The 19,762-nt window shown below is 38.3% G+C and overlaps 1 protein-coding gene and 1 pseudogene across 2 annotated transcripts in view; one reads left to right on the top strand and one right to left on the bottom strand.

Moving 5' to 3' along the window:
* DNAH7 (dynein axonemal heavy chain 7) overlaps nt 1-6,040 on the bottom strand; it is a 264,436-nt gene extending 258,396 nt beyond the window's left edge. The window contains exon 1 of one of the 2 annotated variants that reach the window (XM_042994954.1): nt 5,872-6,040. In XM_042994954.1, the coding sequence (XP_042850888.1) occupies nt 5,872-5,886 (15 nt within the window). In that variant the 5' untranslated portion in view covers nt 5,887-6,040. The remainder of the gene's footprint in view (nt 1-5,871) is intronic. The other variant, XM_042994953.1, reaches the window with a different exon arrangement.
* A 1,883-nt stretch (nt 6,041-7,923) lies between these two features.
* On the top strand, nt 7,924-11,008 carry LOC102969415 (annotated as a pseudogene).
* Nucleotides 11,009-19,762: the final 8,754 nt, after the last annotated feature.

The raw sequence follows: 19,762 nt of genomic DNA on the forward strand, positions 1-19,762 counted from the left end.
AGGAAACAAACCTCAACAAATAAGGGCCATATGTGAAAAACCCAAAGCTAACATCATACTCACTGGTAAAAACAGCTTTTCCCCTATGATCAGGAACAAGTGTGTATACTCTCACCATTTTTATTCAATATAGTACCAGAAGTTCTAGCCATAGCAGTCAGACAAGAAAAATGTAAGACATCCAAATTGGTAAAGATGAAGTAAAACTCACTGTTTGCAGATGACGTGATACTATATATAAAAAACCCTAAGGACTCCACCAAAAACTATTAGAATAAGTGAATTCACTAAAGTTGCAGGATACAAAATTAATACACAAAAATCCATTGCATTTCTCTACTCTAATAAATAACATAAAGAGAAATTAAGAAAACAACTCCATTTATAATTGCACCAAAAAATAATAAAATACCTAGGAATAAACTTAACCAAGGAGGTGAAAGACCTGTACTCTGAAAATTAAAATATTGATGAAAGAACTTGAAGATGACACAAATGGAAAGATATTTCATGCTCACTGACTGGAAAGATTATTCTTAAAATGCTCATACTATCCAAAGCAATCTACAGATTCAGTGTAATTCCTATCAAAAAACCAGTAGTATTTTTCACAGAACTAGAACAATACTAAAATTTGTATGGAATCACAATAGACCATAACAGCGAAAGCAATCTTAAGGAACAAAGTTAGAGGAATCACAATTATACAGTGATATAATATAAAGCTGTAGTAATTAAAACTCTATGATACTAAGAAAAATAGACACACAAATCAATGGAACAAAGGGCCCAGAAATAAACCCATGCCTTATGTTAAATTAATCTACAACAAAGGAGGCAAGAATACACAATGAGGAAAAGACTGCCTCTTCAATAAATAAAGACTGCTGGGAAAACTGGACATCTACATGCAAAATAATGAAACTGGACCACTTTCTTACACCACACACAGAAATAAATTTAAAACAGATTAAACACCTAAATGTCAGACCTGAAAACACAAAACTTTTAGAAGAAAACATAGGCAATAATCTCTTTGGCATTGGCTTTAGCAACATTTCTCTAGATATGTCTCCTCAGGCAAGGGAAACAAAAACAAAAATCAACTCCTAGGACTACACAAATAAAAAGTTTTTGCACAGTGAAGGAAACCATCAACAAAACAAAAAAAGCAGCCCACTAAATGGAAGATACTTGCAAATGATTTATCAATAAGGGATTAATACGCAAAGTATATAAAGAGCTTCTACAACTCAACACCAAAAAAAAAAAAAAAAAAAAAAAGAAACAAACAAACACCTATCCAATTTTTTAAAAAATAGGCAGAGATACCTGGGTGGCTTACTCAGTTAAGCATCCAAGTCTTGATTTCAGCTCAGGTCATGATCTCACATGGGTTTCAGGTCGTGATCTCATGGGTTTAAGCCCCACATTGGGCTCTGGGCTGGTGGTATGGAACCTGCTTGAGATTCTCTCTCTCCCTCTCTCTCTTTCTGTCCCCCACTTGTGCTCTCTCTCTCTCTCTCTCAAAACAAGTAAACTTAAAAAAAAAATAGAGGACCTAAATAAGCACTTTGCCAAAGAGGACACACAAATGACCAACATAAATGACAAAGTGCTTAACATCACTAATCGGAGAAATTCAAATCAAAACCACATTGAGAAATCACCTTACACCTGTCAGCATGGCTGAAATGAAAAACACAAAAATAAGTGGTGAATATGTGAAGAAAAAGAACGCTTGTGCACTGTTGATGGAATGTAAATTGGTACAGCCACTACAGAAAACAGTATGGAGTTTCCTCAAAAAGTCAAATCCATTATGATCCATCTATTCTGATACTGGGCATTCACCCAAAGAAAATGCAAACACCAATTTGAAAAGGTATATGTACCTCTATGTTTATTGAAGCATTATTTACAATAGCCAAGATATGGAAGCAACCCTAGTGTCCATCCATATATGAGTGGATAAAGTTGTGGTATACATACACAAATACACAATAAAATACAACTCAATTGTTAAAAAAGGAGATCTTGCCATTTGCAACATCGTGGATGGACCTAAAGAATATTATGCTAAGTGAAATAAGTTAGACAGGACAAATATCACTTGATTTCACTTACATGTGGAATCTAAAAAAACAAAACAAAAAAAGAAAAAAAATGAACAAAAAGAAGAAACAGACCCAAAAATACCAGAAAGGTGGCCAGAAAGGAGGGAAGTAGGGGATGGGCAAAATGGGTGAAGGGGAGTGGGAGACACATGTTTCCAGTTATGTGAAGAAGTCCTGAGAATAAAAAGTACAGCATAGGGAATATAGTCAATGGTATTGTAATAGTGTTTTATGGTGACAGATGGTAGCTATGCTTGTGGTAAGCATAAGATATAAACTTGTTGAATCACTATCTTGTACACCTAAAACTAATATAACATTGTATGTCAACCACATCTCAATAAAAAAAAAAAAAATTACCATCGACAATCTTGACCTTTTTTCTACCAGGTGAATTTTAACATCAATGTTGCATAAAACTTTTGGGAATTTTGATAAAAATACACTGAATTTCTAGAATAACGTGAAGGAAGCTGACATAATTAGGATACTGACTCTTCTTTTTTCATGAATACAATGCTTCTTCATTCAGATCCTGGGAGTGTATCCTTCAAAATCATTTCATAATATTCTTCCTAAGCGTCTTCTACATCTTTCGTGAGATTTTTAGGTATGAAGATTTTGAACAGGAAAATGAATCATAGCATCTGCACGAGACTTACAAACTTTTTATCCCAACTGCTTTGTCAACATGGAAAGGTCTATGAAAGCTGCATCTACTTGTAATTTCTGTGATGGTTATGCTTTGTTTGGCCCAGTCCAGTCTCCATGCCTTTTTTTTTTTTTTTTTACCCTTGCTTTCTGCCTGAAAGGCCGAATCTGGTGGGGATTAAGCAATGAGAAGCACCAGTAGGACACTAGAGAGCAGGAGGGGAGAGCGTTTTGGATATTTCTTTCCTAGTATGTCCTGTTTCCCATAGTTCTGTTAGTAGCTGAATTCTTCCAGAGCTCAGCTATCAGGAAGCTACCATTCCAAACCCCCACCTCATACCAGGTTTTAGATAATGGTAAGTATAATTGAAATGATAAACAGTAAACGGCAATTCCTGATCAGGCCTAGGAATGTTAATGACTTCGTATTGCTGTTAATCTTTAAGGGCCTCCTCAACCTCGTTGGCTCTTTGCCTTAACCTTACCCACACCACTGCAAAGGGTCTCTTTGTAGGTTTTCTTCAATTAAATCCCTTTGAGATGGTCATCTGTTTTCTGGTGGGATCTTAACGAACAGAACTTTACTAAAATTAAAATTGCTAAGGAGTCTAGACCTTCCTTAAGTAGTCTGGCTTTGCATTTCGTTTTGATTTTAATTTTCAACTACTTGTCTATCGGACGGGAGGTCATAAATCTGGCATAATCTAAGTTTAACCACTCTGATCAAATGACCAGAACCTGCGAATGTATCAGGTTAAATCAACAATCTCATGAAGTTGTCTGGTTAAAACAATATCTCAAAATTTATCAGGGTTGATTTAACATAGTTGTCACAGATTTGCATTATGGTTATCAAAGTGATCACCTAGGTGGGCCTCATATCAAACTGTTTTTACTCTGACCTCCTCTTTAAGCAAGGACATGAAGAAGATATTTAGGAAAACTGAATGAGCATCCTATAAATGCACAATTACAGTACTTGATTTAACACTTAGAAAAAGTGCTTGGGTAGAGAGGAGTTGACGGCTTTTTCCTCCTTACCTGCCCACCATATATAGTCGATTTGTGGGGCACTCCATGATCTTTGCATATTAAGACCCTTGAAAGTTCTTCAATGAAGCTCAAATGTCTTACTTTATGTTTTAATTTTAAAATTGAAATGAGCAGTTGCAAGGGATTTAGGTTTCTCTTAAAGAGCTAACTTAAGAGCTCAGACTGCTATTCCTGAAAAATGCCTTGTCACTCTCAAACTTCCACTAATGAGATGAATGTGTTAAAATCTCCTTCAGCAAATATGATTTACCACCTGCTCACTTTTTCAAACTAAATGAAGACATAAGTAAATGTCACATAAGAATGGCATTTCCAAAAGTTTAATCCATTCCATTTGTTTTAGGTTAAAATGTAAAAGCTTTTATCCTTTCAAAAGGAAAACTGCATTTGAAATTAGCATAAATGAGAGTACCAAGAGTTTTAAAATTACCAAACAACCAAAGCAGTGAGAGAGGGACCTCTGCTGTTTAAAAATGGTGTTTAAAAAAATGGAAATAATCCTAGATGGGGTCACGTAACTTTCTTTCAAGATCCCAATAATGCCTCTTCAATAATATAGGTCCCTTTAGGGGAGAGTGGGGAAGGGATAAGGGAAGTCATTTCCAAACATCACTTTTATTAAGATAAAGCAAAATTTAAAACCTAACTGCCAATAGGTTTTCACTGGATATTTTTTAGTTGTAAATTGGTCAGCTTGGGGCTTTGGAAAATAATAGTTCAGAAATACCACTGCAATATGATAAATATGTGTTTTAAATTTCAACAACATAGGCTATGGTTCAAGATCAGGCCAAAGCCTGTTAAGAGCAACATGCGAATAAGTTGCTTAATGCATATCGATGGTAAATATTTTTAAAAGGACTTTGTGATTATAGGATCACTCACAATCACTAGTACACTCTATTAATCTAATGGCTCAGGTTTTTAGCTACCTAAATAATTTTGTTGTTGTTTTTTGTTTATCATTTGTTCTTTTACCACTAATTACTAATTATATGGTAAGTGAATCAATGTCTTAGTTTTCAGTTTATTACACATTTCAATAAAATGCCAAAACTAGGTTTTCTTGATCACTTAGGCATTATTTGATTAATCAATTAGGATTGACATTTTGTTAGTAATCTACAACCCAATGGATAGGGGAATAAATTACTTTTTAACATCCTTTCCTCAATAAACTAACACTACAAAAAAAAAAAAAAAAAAGCATGAAGCATTGAAAAAAAAAAAAAAGTATAGTTTAGTGTTATAACAAAGAAACCATGCAAAATCCACAGGCTTTCCAGCAACTGTTTTTCATTCAGTACCACCATACTTAAGGAGCCTTTTCCATATTCATTTAGAGAGTTAAAATTGTTTTTCTCACTAGCTAGAATCATGCCCGTGCTTAACTCCTTCCCATTCTGTTCCCGCATTAAAAAGTTGGCCATTGTTCTGCATTTCTTTTGTTTACAGTTGCTCTTAAGTTCAATAAAGAAAGTTCTGGAAAGTAGGTATTGCAACATGCATCTTTTATTACCTGTCCTGGAGATATTTTCCTAAGAAATTCCATATGCCACTTACCAAACCCTCTCACATACTGGTTTGAATTTCACAACCTCAGAAATGGGGAAAGTTCTGATGCCCCTTCCCTTCTGCCCCCCTGCATAAAAAGGGAGAAAAGCTTAGAAAGGTAAAGTGATTTCCCCCACGTCTCACAGCTAGGAAAGGGCTTGGATTCCAACCCTAGAGAGCCTAGACCCACTGCAACTCCCCACGCAGCTTCCCCCCACCGTGAGCTGGGGACACTCTGGAGCTGTAGTTTTAACTGCTAGCGCACCGCTGGGCTAAAATGGTTGGTTGTCATGACAACATCAAGGACGAACGGTTGGGAAGAAAACACTTAAGGGTTTTCACGAAAAGCGCTCAATATCCCAGATGTAACTAGGGTGAAGGAAGCTGTACCCTACAGGATCACGACTGGGGAACCTGGAGGACCAGGCTTCGATCGCTTCTGAGATAGGAAGGAAGCTTCGCTGAGGGGCCAGCCGGGCGAGGAGTACCATCTCACCTGCTCGCTGCTCATGGCTGTGAGGTCGCGTGCGAGTCACCTAGTGGCTTCACTATCGCTGCAGCCCGGCGCCCCTCAGGCAAGAGAAGTGGCAGCCCGGGACCCAGCCTGAAGCCTCTGCTCCCTCAGCGCAGAGACGGTCTAGCGTCCTGCAGCATTGGTTGCTAAGCAACAGACCTTCTCAGGCTCCGTTTCCGGTCATCGGTTGCTCCTGGGACAGCACCTAGGGAACTGGTAGTGGGATCCTGCAGGAGGCACTTTCCAGGGCACTCGGTGGCGCCTCTGAGCCAGTGCTGTGCACCCACCGAACAGCTGAAGGCAGAGAGGGTGCTTCTTCTGTCTTGAGAAGTGAATAATAGCCTTTGATTACTGATCATCACATTTCTATCCTCTTCTAACTTAACTAGGTGCTTGAACCCCTGCCATAACCCCTTCTTTAACTCTCTGTGCCTAAATCTCAAAACTAGCGGAATAAAACGCTTTTCTGTAGGAAGCAATATCATCTGCTAACTACTGAAGTTTCCATATCTTGGCTATTGTAGATAATGCTACAATAAACATAGAGGTGCATATATTTGAATCAGTGTTTTTGTGTCCTTTGGTAAGGGGTGAGATTACTGGATTTATGGTAGTTCTATTTTTAACTTTTTGAGGATACTCCATACTGTTTTCCACAGTGGCTGCACCAGTTTGCATTCCCAACAGTGCAAGAGGGTTCCTTTTTCTCCACATCTTCACCAACACTTGTTCTTGCAGGTCTTTTAGTCTAGTTATTCTGACAGGTGTAGCTCATGTGGTTTTGATTCACATTTCTCTGGTGATTAGGGATGTTGAGCACTTTTCCATGTGTTTGTGATCCGTCTGTAGGTCTTCTTTGGGAAAGGTTTATTCAGGTCTTCTGTCCATTTTTTAAATCAAAAACATTTTTGGTGTTGAATAATTGAAGTTCTTTATATATTTGAAGAATAACTTTTCTATCATTTGCAAGGATCTTCTCCCATTCAGTACATTGCCCGATGGTTTCCTTTGTTATGCAAAAGATTTTTATTTCTGTGTAGTCCCAAGAGTTGACGTTTGTAGCTCTCTTGCCAAAGATTTGTCTCGAAAAATGTTGCTATGGCTGGTGTCACAGAGATTACTGCCTATGTTTTCTCCTAAAAGTTTTATGCTTTCAGGTCTCACATTTAGGACTTTAGTCCACTTTGAGTTTATTTTTGTGTATGGTGTCAGAAAGTGGTCCAGTTTTCCCAGCATAATTTTTTTGATGTTTTTATTTACTTTTAAGACTGAAAGCATGAGCTGAGGATGGGCAGAGAGAGAAGGAAATAGGACCCGAAGCAGGCTCCGCGATGACAGCAGAGAGCCTGACACAGGGCTTGAACTCACAGGAGATGTGAGATCATAACCTGAGCCAAAGTCAGACACTTAGCCAATTGAACCACCCAGGCACCCCCCAGCACCATTTATTGAAGAGACAGTCTTTTCCCCGCTGTATATTCTTGCCTCCTTTGCTAATTAACATACACACCCCTATGTTTATAGCAGCATTACTTACAATAGCCAAAATATAGAAACCAAAGTGTCCATCAATAGATGGATAAAAAAGACATAGTATCTATATACAATGGAATATTAATTGACCATAAAAAAGATAAGATCTTGGGGCACCTGGGTGGCTCAGTAGGTTAAGAGTCCAACTCTTGGTTTCGGCTCAGGTCATGGTCTCACAGTTTCGTGGGTTCAAGGCCCACATCAGACTCCAGGCTGACAATGCAGAGCCTACTTGTGATTCTCTCCCCCCACCCCCCTCACTCTACCTTCTCTCAAAATAAGCTTTAAAAAAATTTTTATAAAAGATAAAATCTTGCCATCTGTGACAGCATGGATGAACCTAGAAGAGATATGCTAAGTAAAATGAGGAAGATAAATACTATAGGATTTCACTTTATGTGGAATCTAAAAAACAGAACAAATGAAGAAACAAACCAAAAAGTAGACTTTTTTAATACTGAGAGCAAACTGGCGGTTGCCAGAAGGAAGGGTGATGGGAGGATGGGTGAAATAAAGGGAATTAATAGGTACAAACTACCAGTTATAAAGTAAGTCATGGAGATGAAAGAGCATGGGGAATACAGTCAACAATATTGGAATAATGTTGTACGGTGACAGATAGTGACTCTGCTTCCCGTGATGACCACAGAGTAATGCATGGAATCGTTCAATAAATGTTGTACACCTGAAGCTAACCTAACAGTGCATGTTAATTATACACCAATTAAGAAAAAAATGGGGGGCGCCTGGGTGTCTCAGTCGGTTAAGCTTCTGACTTCAACCCAGGTCATGATCTCAGTTTGTGGGTTTGAGCCCCACATTGGGCTCTGTGCTGACAGCTCAGAGCCTGGAGCTGCCTCAGATTGTGTGTCTCCCTCTCTCTCTCTGCCCCTCCCCTGCTCATGCTCTCTCTTTCAAAAATGAATAATAAAAACATTTAAAAAGAAAAAGAAGAAAGATAGGAGTCAGGGGTTAGTGAAAAATTGGAGCAGAATGAAGTTTTAAGATAACTACTTGGCAGGAAAGCAGAGAGAATGGAAGTGATCAAGGACATACAGGAAAGATCATTTGAAGTTGAAGCCTCCGAATTAGTAGTGACAAAAATCTGAACTCCAAAGACATTCAACAGACCAGGCTCAGGTTCAAAGAAAACCAACATATGACACATTTCCCAGGCTGGTATGACAGAAGGATAACTATTGGCTCACAAACTGGCCCCCACACAGGGAAGAGGCACGTCATCCCAGATTGGTAGGTGACAGGTTTCACATGCAAGGGAACTTACGTACTAGACTTGCTCTCCCACAGCCATAAGACGAACAGATTTCCACACCCAGCCGCCCGCTAGAATCTTCAGTTTATATAGAGGCCTTAACAAGGTTCAGTCACATCCAGATGGGCTCAACAGCAGATTGCTCCCTCATTTGACATCCTTGTAAACGGTGTCAGCTGTAGAAAGCATGGAAAACATGGGCAGAACGTGCATTCCAAGGTGGGGGAGGGGGGCTAAAAGGAGCCTCCAGATGCCTGGGTCCAGTTTGTGGCCCTTTGATGACCTCCTTCAACAACAACAGAGCAAGAGAATGGAGACTCTGAAAAGAGTGAAGTTGAAATTAAGAATCTCAGAACCTAAAATCAACAAAGGAAGAAAAGGCTATTCAGTGGCAATAAAGGAGCTCTTAAATAGGATAGGTGGGCATCTCAGTGAGAGAGAGACGTGGCGGGAGAAACTGCTCTCGAAGCAGAAAGAATAGGAGTGAGGGTATTGACGCTGCAATTTCAGAAGTGCAATTCCAGGCATTGACACGGTCCCCCATGTGGCCATGGAAATGGGTGCCTGTAGTGAAGGACTTTGGTCATGAAAGGTCAAGGAACTAAGCTTGATTAAGGAGTTTCACTTTAGCTAAGGCTATAGCTGTTCCCATGGATGCTGAGGTAAGCAGAGTGGAGGGGAAAACCGTGAGCTGAAGTCCTCAATGAATGAGGTAGGAGAGATGTTATGAGCCTAAAATTAGTAATAACTCTGCTGGAAAACAGATGATAAATATTGTAGACCCCATCTCCTGAACTTGGAATGTGGAAGAATGGAAAATCCCACGTAGAAACAGAGCCTTCAAGGAGATAAATTACAGTAAAAACCTGGAGGTAGGGGTAGAGTTCCAAGAATGGGTTGAAGATATAGTGTGTTTTCGTAGCCCAGGGGTACAGTGAAAAGATCTGAAAGCCAGTAGAATACTAGAAAGTTGATTCTTCAGCCAAAAAGAAACAAAAACCTACTTAAAAGGTAAAAGCATGAGAAGCTAAAACATTAGCTGGAGGGCTTATACCACAGGCGATGCTAACCACGAGATGTGAAGGTGGGATTGGTTTAAGTGGCTGCCCGTGTGCTGCCAATAGAACTGTTCCCAGCAGTTCCCAGGTATTTAAAAGGAATTTGGCATTCTTGATAGAAAGCCAACATCAACTGGATTGCTTCTTGCAGAGTACTGGTCCACACAAACAGGCCAGCAGGGGACAGATGGATTCACAGCAACCGTCTCAACAGGGATGACCCTGAAAAGGCCCATTCACTTTCCACCCTTTTCCCCATCTGCAAATTTTCCTCCTTCCATCCTCTGCTCTTCTCACCGTCCGTTCACTCCACCGCAAAAGTCATAGTAGAAATGAACAACCATCCAGTGTTCTGACTTTCTATGTTTTTTCTGCTAGACCTCCATTTCTAGCTCCTCTGGGTGGTCACTTGCTCATTCACAGAATCTTGTTTCTAAACTTGTCTTCTGACGATTCCCAATGGGTCGTAACGCAGCCGTTCTCCACGGAGGGGGCGCAGGCGGTCCCGGTGCACATCTCGTAAGAGAGATCGCAGGCGCCGAGAAAGGTCCCGGTCCCGGGAGAGAGATCCTCGACGGAGCCGCTCTGGATCTCCGCACAGAAGAGGCTCCAGATCCCCAAGACGGCATAGATCCACATCTCCTTCCCCTTCTCCACTAAAAGAAAGAAGAGATGAGGAAAAGAAAGAAACAAAAGAAACAAAGAGCAAAGAACGTCAGATTACTGAGGAGGGCTTAGAGGGCAAAACAGAGGAAGAAATCGAAATGGTGAAGTTAATGGGATTTGCCTCTTTGGACTCCACAAGAGGGAAAAAGGTGGACGGCTCTGTAAATAAATGCCTATGCCATAAATGTATCTCAGAAGAGGAAGTACAGGCAGTATATGAATCGAAAAGGCGGATTCAATAGACCTTTGGTTCCGTTCTCATTGCATGAGAACTAAAATGTTAAAGAATGGGTTTTTTTCCCCATGTTGCTCAGAAGAGTGGATTTTGTATTTCATATTTAATATTCATAAAAAAACATGATCACAGTCTTTACTCCCTGTAAAAGTAAGAAAATGGTATTTATTATGTGTGCATTTCACTTACCCTGACTCAAAAAAAGAAAGGTTAATATATTTTTCTTTTAGGAAATGTCATTTGGGGCAATCGTCAACCCCAGTTTTTTGTTCTTATTGTTGTGGAAGCTGTGTATGTTTTCTTCTTGGATGCTCGTTAGGATTTTTGAAAGCACGTAGAAGTAATTTGGATGTAAGTTTCTCAAATAAAGCAATATTTCTACCCTTTAAAAATAAATAAACAAACAAACGTGTCTTCTGTGGGGCACCTTTGCCAGAGTTATGGAAGAAAAAACAGTTTTATAAAAATTGGCAGACAATTCTTTCGTATTTGTCCCTTATTGTGATCCCTGTCAAGCAAGAGAAATGTCACTCCTGGGACTGAATTTCCCTAGTAATTCTCACAGTAATCAGTACTATCACCAACAAGACCACAGCCGAGATGTCATCCCCTGTCCTCACCAGTCAAAACCCTGACAAAATCCGATACATTTCAAAAATCGTTAGGAATGAATTTTAGCTTAGATGTGTTAGACCATTGGATCCCTCAAATTATAGAAAGGCACTTTATCACTCTATTACTTATCTCCTTGAAAGATTCCCTTATGCACATAGTGTTTAACTTGGGTAGAGATATATGTATGCTTTTGATTTACTAATCTAAAAATATGGAAGTTCACTTTAAATTTTTTAAATGTTTTTTAATTTATTTTTGAAAGAGAGACAGAGCATGGGCAGGGAAGGGGCAGGGAGAGGGAGACCCAGAATCTGAAGCAGGCTCCAGGCTCCGAGCAGTCAGCACAGAGCTGATATAAGGCTCGAACTCACAAACCGTGAGATCATGACCTAAGCCAAAGTCGGATGCTCAACCAACTGAGCCACCCAGGTGACCTGGAAGTGCACTTCAAGAGAAGTTATCTGGGAAAAGAAACTGTTAACCAACTATAAAAGACCAAATGGAGAACAGAAATTGACTTGCTGATATTTTGGTTCCCTAGGTGTCAATTTCAGCTGCATGTATAATTTTGTGTTTTCTCTCATGGTTTGGGTGGGTTTTTTTCTCTTTTAAAAAACTTGTGTTTATGTATTTTGAGAGAGAGAGAGAGAGAGAGTGATGGGGCAGGGGCAAGAGAGGGAGACAGAGCATCTTAAGCAGGCTTCACGCTGTCAGCGTGCAGTCCTATGTGGGGCTCGAACTCGCTAATCATGAGATCATAACCTGAGCCTAAATCAAGAGCCCGTAGCTTAACTGGCTGAGCAGGGTGGGTTTTTTGTTTTGTTTTGTTTTTTAGTGATTTTATTACACATGAACCAAATTCTTGCTTAAGGATATTATGTCCGGGGCACCTGGGTGGCTCAGTCAGTTGAGCGTCCGACTTCGGCTCAGGTCATGATCTCACAGCTGGTGAGTTCGAGCCCCGCATCGGGCTCTGTGCTGGCAGCTCAGAGCCTGGAGCCTGCTTTCAATTCTGTGTCTCCCTCTCTCTCTGCCCCTCCCCTGCTCATGCTCTGTCTCTCTCTCTGTCAAAAATAAAAAAATAAACATTTAAAAAAAAAAAAAAGAAGAAGAAGAAAGGATATTATGCCCAAATTTGTGCTGATTCTAAGGAAATTTTTTTATCAGAAATTTATTTTCCAGTAAAGTATATTGTATAAGCTGCTGAGTTTTGACTTGTGTTGTAATTTGTTACTACTTATTTTCTTTACCCCCTTCTTTTGAAACCGTAGCTTGTGTAGAGGGGAAAAGTGCTGATATGTTATACATGCTCCTTTTAAGCAACGTGGCAGCTTTTTATTTTTGTGGGTCATGGTATGAGGTTGAAAAAATTGAGTGTACAACTTAAAGCAGAGTCCAGCATCTGGTATTCTTTTCTCTGCCCATTCCCTTTTCTCTTTGTGAACCTATACTCCTCCTTATCTTCCTTATCTTGCTTAGTTGACAAATATTTCTTGAACACCTGCTGTGGGCCAGGCACTGGTCTAGGCATGGGAGAGAGAGGATGCAGCCAAGATCCCAGCTTCTATTCTAGGAGAGAGAAATTGAAAATTAGCAAGAAAAGAGCATTTTGTTTGTTTATTTCAGATGATTAAAATAAATGCAAAAAGTGAATAAAATGAAATGGGGTAACAGGAGAGACTGAAAGCCTCTCATAGGAGGAGAAATTTGAGCTGCGACTTGAATGACAAAAGAAGTCAGCCCTTCAGTGATGTCCGGAATGTTTTTCCCAGGAAGCAGGTGAGGTAGTAAGACTCAGACCTGAATGTAAGAATAAACTTGACACATTCAAAGCCAAGAACATAGTGAGGAAGGATCTTATTTTAATAAGGCAAAGAAACCATTAATTGAAATGGGGCAAGAAAGGAAGCAGGAAGGCCAATTAGGTGCCTACTGAAGTAGGTCAGGGAAATAACAATGGTGGCTTAAACTTGGGGGAAGTGATGGAAATGAAGAGAAGGAAGACATCAGGGATATATTTGGGGTGGGGAGGAACCTGATAGGATTTGTTGATGGACCACATGTAAGGAATAAGAATATGGTAAAATGACTTTTAGGTTTTTTTGTTGGCTGAGCTACTTGGTAGATGGAAGGTACAAGAAAAGAAAAAACCTCATTTTCTAATATGTTAAGTTTGAGATGTCTGTTAGATGTCCAAGGAAGATGTTGAGATAGGGAGCTGTACAACTCTGGGTATAGCTCTGGTCAAGGTGTAGGCTGGAAGTTCATCCATAGATAGATGGTAATAGAAGCCATGAGATTAGATGAAATCATCAAACAAGAGACTGTAAATAGAAACAGAACGAAAGGTGATCCAAGGATCAGGCCCCAAGACTCTTGTTTTCTCTTTCTGGAAACTTGCAATTTAAAAAATTACATATTTTGTTGACCCTTTAACAAAGAGTTATGCAAGTACAAAGAGTTACAACAGATATCTCAGATGCAAAAGGAACCCTACAAAATGTGGTTGACAATTCATGCATGTGGTATTTGTTTGTGAAAATACTGAGCTATATACAGACCATTTCCCATAAAAACAAATAATGATGCTGTTTTATTACCACACATTGACCTTCGACTAATCACAACCAGATCTGGAGAAACACAAATGGGTGCATTCTATTTCTTTGAACACTAGAGGGAGATATATTCACCTGCAAACTAGAGAGAAAAAAATGAACTTTTTTCCTATCGAAGTGCTCTTTGACCATAGAATCATAGAATATTTTAAATTTTGATATTTTTGCAATCATCAAGAAATAAGTCTTAAATAAAGTACACGTTTGGAAAGTAACTTGATTTGCTTGCTAAACCAGATTTTACTAAAAGGCTATTTTGTATATGCTTGTGATATGGTATCTTTTCACGTGATATCTCAGTTCTTTTTTTCTTGGACAGTGTGGAGTAATAATATAAAAACCAGTTAATTTTTATTTGGAGAAACATCAGTTCTTCCTCCCTAAGAATTCTGGTTATATATTCATTGTAAGCCAAAGTGTCAAAAACTTTACTCTTGACTTTATGTCTATGGACTTTGAAAATGTGCTGTACTTCAACACGCTCAGTGTTTTTAGGTGGCTTAAAGGTCGTTGGCACTGACTTCACTCTGGACTTTTTACGCGCCCAATAAAATGTTCGACTTTGCTAGGTAATCACATAGATATGTAGCATTTTCATGATTGCCTGGGGCAGCTAGAATACTTTCTCTTTATTTACTTTGGTAATCTTTCCAAAGAACATACTGTAAGACGTCCTCTTTGCCCAATCAAAGGTTGAGTGTGAACCCCATCCAACAATTCTTAGCCTACCAAATACTTTATTTGACCTTGTAACTACTTAGAAGTCTTCTTCCTTGTAACTTCAACACTGAAATGCTTCTGGTAATTAGAGGGGGGAAATGTGTTTTCTATCTCTAGGGAAGGTGGACGGTATAGGAAAAGAGGCTGTTTTCTGGAATCAGCTGGTATGAATCCTCGCTTTGGATAGATATTAACTAAGCTTACTTTGATAATCATTTCACAATATATACATATATCAAGTAATACTAAGACTGAAATGAATACAATGTTTTATGTCAATTATATCTCAAAAACATCCTGACTTTGTCTCTACTGGTGAAGGTAAACAAGTTACTTTATATCTCTGAACTATCATTTTCTTCTTGGGATCACAACCTTTTAGAATTGTTGTGGGGGCTGATTCAGACAATGTATGAAAAGCATCTAGTTTAGCTCCTGGTAAAAAGCAGACCCTCCCAGTTCCCTGGGCCCTCCTTTTTCCTTCCATGTGAAGTGCTTTTTAAATTGACCCTATAAATCATACATGCATAGATTATGTGCTCTGAAGTATTTGTCAAGTGTTGGTGATACGTACAGAATGTGACCTGGGCCACATTTGCAAGGCATTCTTGCAAGAGTTCATGTGTCATCAGACCTGTATTGTCCTGGGCTCTACATGACCAAGTCAAATCTAGGACCTCACCAGGTGATCGACTACTCCTATTATGGGCTTGTGAGTAGAGAGAGGAGACGAAGCACTGAAAGTGTGGTGAGGACTATTTTCCTTAAAAGGAATGACTTCCTCTTTTCCTCCACAAATCTAGATTTCATCTCCTACCCCCATAAAGGTCCAGTTCAAATCCTTTCTTGAACAGACATTCCCAGCCCAAATGAACTCACCCTTCCAAACACCTATAATATTTATCCAATTCAATCATTGGATTGAAGCATTCCTACTTAACCTTCCTTAATTAAGCATTCCTACTTAACCTTCATCGAAATGTGTCTCCCCAAACCACGTAGGTTCTTACAAGGCATGGTTGCTACTATACTATATTTGTTAGTGCTTCACTTTAACCATTTTGTAGTGCTCTCCCGGAAGCAGACATCTGTACATACTTGGATGAATTTCCACGTCAGTTTTCCTTCAACTTACTTGTCACGTGCATTTTGGCGATAGAACTCATCCATGGTAAATGTGTAGGTATGGTTTAAATCATTCTGCTGACAGCATCTGAAAATTATCTTTCTTTAAACTACAGATTCTTAAAAAGAAAGAACCAAGAAGTATAACATATTATGCTTAACTTTATGTAATAATTTTTGCTGACTATTCACTCTCAATTAGAACAGATTAGTTACCATGATATAATGGCCATCATTTACACATACAATATAGCAGATAGATTCTCCGATAAACATTTTCATCACCAGCAACTGACTTTTTTCTTTTCAAACCTCTTAGTCAAATTGTATTATTGGTCATAAAATGAAAGATAATCTGACAGCTGTAAATTAAACTCTGAGATTAACACACACAACTCCATTTTTACACACACAGAACTAAAACAGATGATGTTTTATCATTTATTATTCAAACAGCAGAATAAAGGGTTGCTAAAGCTAGAATTAGAATGCTTTTCAAGGTCATGAAGGATAAAGAAGCACGCATGAAATGGAGCACCTGTTCCCCAAGTTTCAAACCATAACACAGAAAAGTCATAGTCCTAAATCTTGACTACATAGCAGCTCTGTGATGTGACCCACTTGCAGTGTGACTCTGCCTTAGGGTGGCCCCACCTTGTCTCTAAGAAACACCTAGGCAAGACTTCAAGAGGACAATACAGGAATGTACGTTCAAATACTAATAACTGAAGCAACATTATTCTTAAAAGAGTTGCATGGAGCTGTATTTTTTTTAAAGAATATTCAAGCAATGGCTGTTTTTTAAAAAGTAGATGCAGAAAAAAATATGGAAACAGACTCCTTCCCTTCTGCCTTTAATCATTCACAAATCTCTTAGCTGCTAAATTAAATGTTTAATTGACATTTTCTTCTAAACTCCATGGCATTTATCCTTCCTTTCGTATCCCAAGTCATCAAGTGGGTGGTCTTTACTTACTTGATCCATTTTCGATTTCCTTGCCGCTTGATCTCTTTGAGAATCTTCTATAATCTGACTTCTGTTTCCACAGTCCATAGAAATAGCTTTAATATGGCTAATGACCTTAACCCACTTCTTATTTTTCTTAACTACTCTTCAGAATTTGATGTTGCTATTACTTCCTTCTTAAAATGATCTCCTTCCCAGTCTTGCACAACTGCCTGGCCCCATTCTTCTAGTTCTCTCACACTTCTCTCACTCTTTTTCCTTTTCTGTCCATTTGTAGATATTCCTTAAAGCTTTACTTGTGTTCTCTCCCCTCAGTTCTCATGCCAATGGCCAATCTACTTTTAAAGCTTCATATACAACCTTGCTGCTTATGAGTCCTGAGTCTTTGTTCCCTGCTATGTTCTCTCTCACTCGAATACTTCTATCTTGTGCCCAAGTATCTACATGACTTTTCCATTTAACTACCCTACTGTCCCAAACCAGCAGTCCAAAACTGACCTTCTCTTCCCCAATTTTTCAATTTCACCTGCAGCCTTGCCAATCTTCCAAGATCAGTATCTTGAGTTCACCTTGGTTTTCTCCTTGTTCTCCAAGTCCAGGTTTATCTTATGTTATTGCTTTTTTATAGAAATGTCTTACAATCATCCCTTCCTTCTAGCCCTACTGCCACTTTTTAAATCCAGGCTCTGAACACTTGGGTAATTGCATGGGTCTTTAATTATTGTTTGTTTGCTTTGTTGGTTGGTTCTTAGTCTGTCCAATATGCACACCTAAAGGCAAAAAATACTAAAATAATCCAGAATGATTCCATCTTCATCTGGTGTCATCGAACTATTTCAGAAGACTATCCATCAATTCCTTCTTCCTTACCAATCCAGACTTGCCTTCCTTAACTCTCTTCCCTTTGCAGAGTCTCTATATTGTGCAACATAGAACCTCTACTCAGATTGTGATCCTCTATGTGTGATTAAGTCTACTCTTCCTCTGTATCTTTATCTCACTTTATCCCAACTCAATTCAAAAGCACTCCATCAATAAGTTTGCTCAAATATCCAACAATGTTTTACTCTTCTTTAAAATAAGAATTCACATAATATAATCTTCCAATTTATTAACTATTATGGTTTGCATGAATGACATTCTCCTTTCTTTACCTTGTATATATTGTTTCCATTTCTACTTACTTATTCTTTAGGTCCCAATTCAACTATCACTTCCTCTACAAAGTCTTCCATGACCCTCCCACTCATTGTGTCCCCCAAATATACCTGGCATTTTTAGACATGTAATTGAACAGATGTAAAAATCTTCCAGTTTTTCCATATTTTGAAAAAGAATGACCTCAGTGAAATTAATTGCTTACTTAGACCCAAAGGATACATACATAAATTAATAGATAAAGATAATATTTTTCTGGGTCAAGCCATTGGTGTTATTAGTAGAAAAAATAAATAGAAATTCTTAGAGTTATTTTCAGTGAAGCTAAAAAACAGCTCATCACATTGTCTGAAATATTTATCACTGTAGTTTATATAGTAATCACTATTTTTGTTTTTAAAATTTTATCTTTAATTGTGAAAATAACAAACTATACTGTACTGGTGGTGTAGATCATAATACATTTGTGAAAAGAGTGAAACTATGAACTTTAGTTCATATCATATCAATATTTGCTCAGCACTGTAACAAATGTGCTGTACTAATACTAATACTAATAATAGGGGAAATCGGATGGGGAGATCAGGAGGAACACAGGAACTTTCTACTTCCCACTCAATTTGTCTGTAAACTTAAAACTACTCCAAAAAATCAAATCTATTATTTTTTTAAATGACATATTTATTGTAGAAAATGTATAATGTCATGTAAAAAAGCACAAGGAAGAAAATTTAAAACATCTTTAAGCCTACTACTCTATCATTGCCAATATTTTGGTATCCCTTCTTCTATCATTCTATCTATCTATTTATCTATCCATCCATCTATCTATCTATGTGTCCAGCCATTTATCACTGGAAGATACTTTACCCATTATTATTATGTGACTATTCTCTTTTAGTATTTAATCATATATCACAAGCATTTTTCCTGCCATTAAATAATCTCTTACAATAAAATATTTAATAATCATGTGATATAAACCTCTTCATCTTGAAGCAATATTTCTAAGATTTTCTTGAGCTTTAACTTCTGCAGCCTGATAAACTCATTTCCTGCACTACTTTCTAAACTTGCATTATTGTTTTCTTCTTGGTATTCTTATCTGCATGCTTGATATCCCTCTCTCAGGATGCTTGAAAGTGAGTTATTGTAGGGGCACCTGGGTGACTCTGTTGGTTAAGCCTAGACTCTTGATCTCCGCTCAGGCAAAGATCTCACGGTTTTGTGAATTGAAACCCCACATCCGGCTCTGTGCTGACAGTGAGGAACCTGCCTGGGATTCTCTTTCCTCTCTTTCTGCCCCTCCCCGACACATGCTCTCTCTCTCTCTCTCTCTCTCTCTCTCTCAAAAATACATAAATAAATATTACAATTTTTTTGAAGTGAATTGTTTATACTACTGATTTTCCATTTAACAGAACCATTTTTTTTTGTACTAACATTTCTTTGCTAAAAACATATCAGCTTATTAGATAAGGGTAGTTTTAGATATCATTAAGTGGCATGCATACTCTCATACAGCACATTGATGATGAATTAAAACAAATCCAAGATCATCTTCTACCTGATGCATAATTTTTATAATGTATGATCCTGGATTACTATTTGGTTTTATTTAATACAGAAACTTGGAGATGAGGGGCTGAGTAGAAGTAGCACCGTACAGAGCCTCTCTGTATTAGAACAACATGCAGAATTTCTGAATTAGTGCACATGGCTTGAAGTAGTCCTAGTGATGGGCCAAAAATGTCCTCTGCTACTGTCTTGCATTGTTAGTGAGAAGCCAGCATTTTCACCTGCATGTAATGTCCCTTTCCTCTAGCTGCTTTTAATATTTTCTCTTTTTTATAGATTTTTGGCCATTTGATGAAAAGGTATGTTTTGATATGATTTTTGTGTTTA

The sequence above is a fragment of the Panthera tigris genome, chromosome C1, assembly GCF_018350195.1.
Source record: "Panthera tigris isolate Pti1 chromosome C1, P.tigris_Pti1_mat1.1, whole genome shotgun sequence".
Lineage (NCBI taxonomy): Eukaryota > Metazoa > Chordata > Mammalia > Carnivora > Felidae > Panthera > Panthera tigris.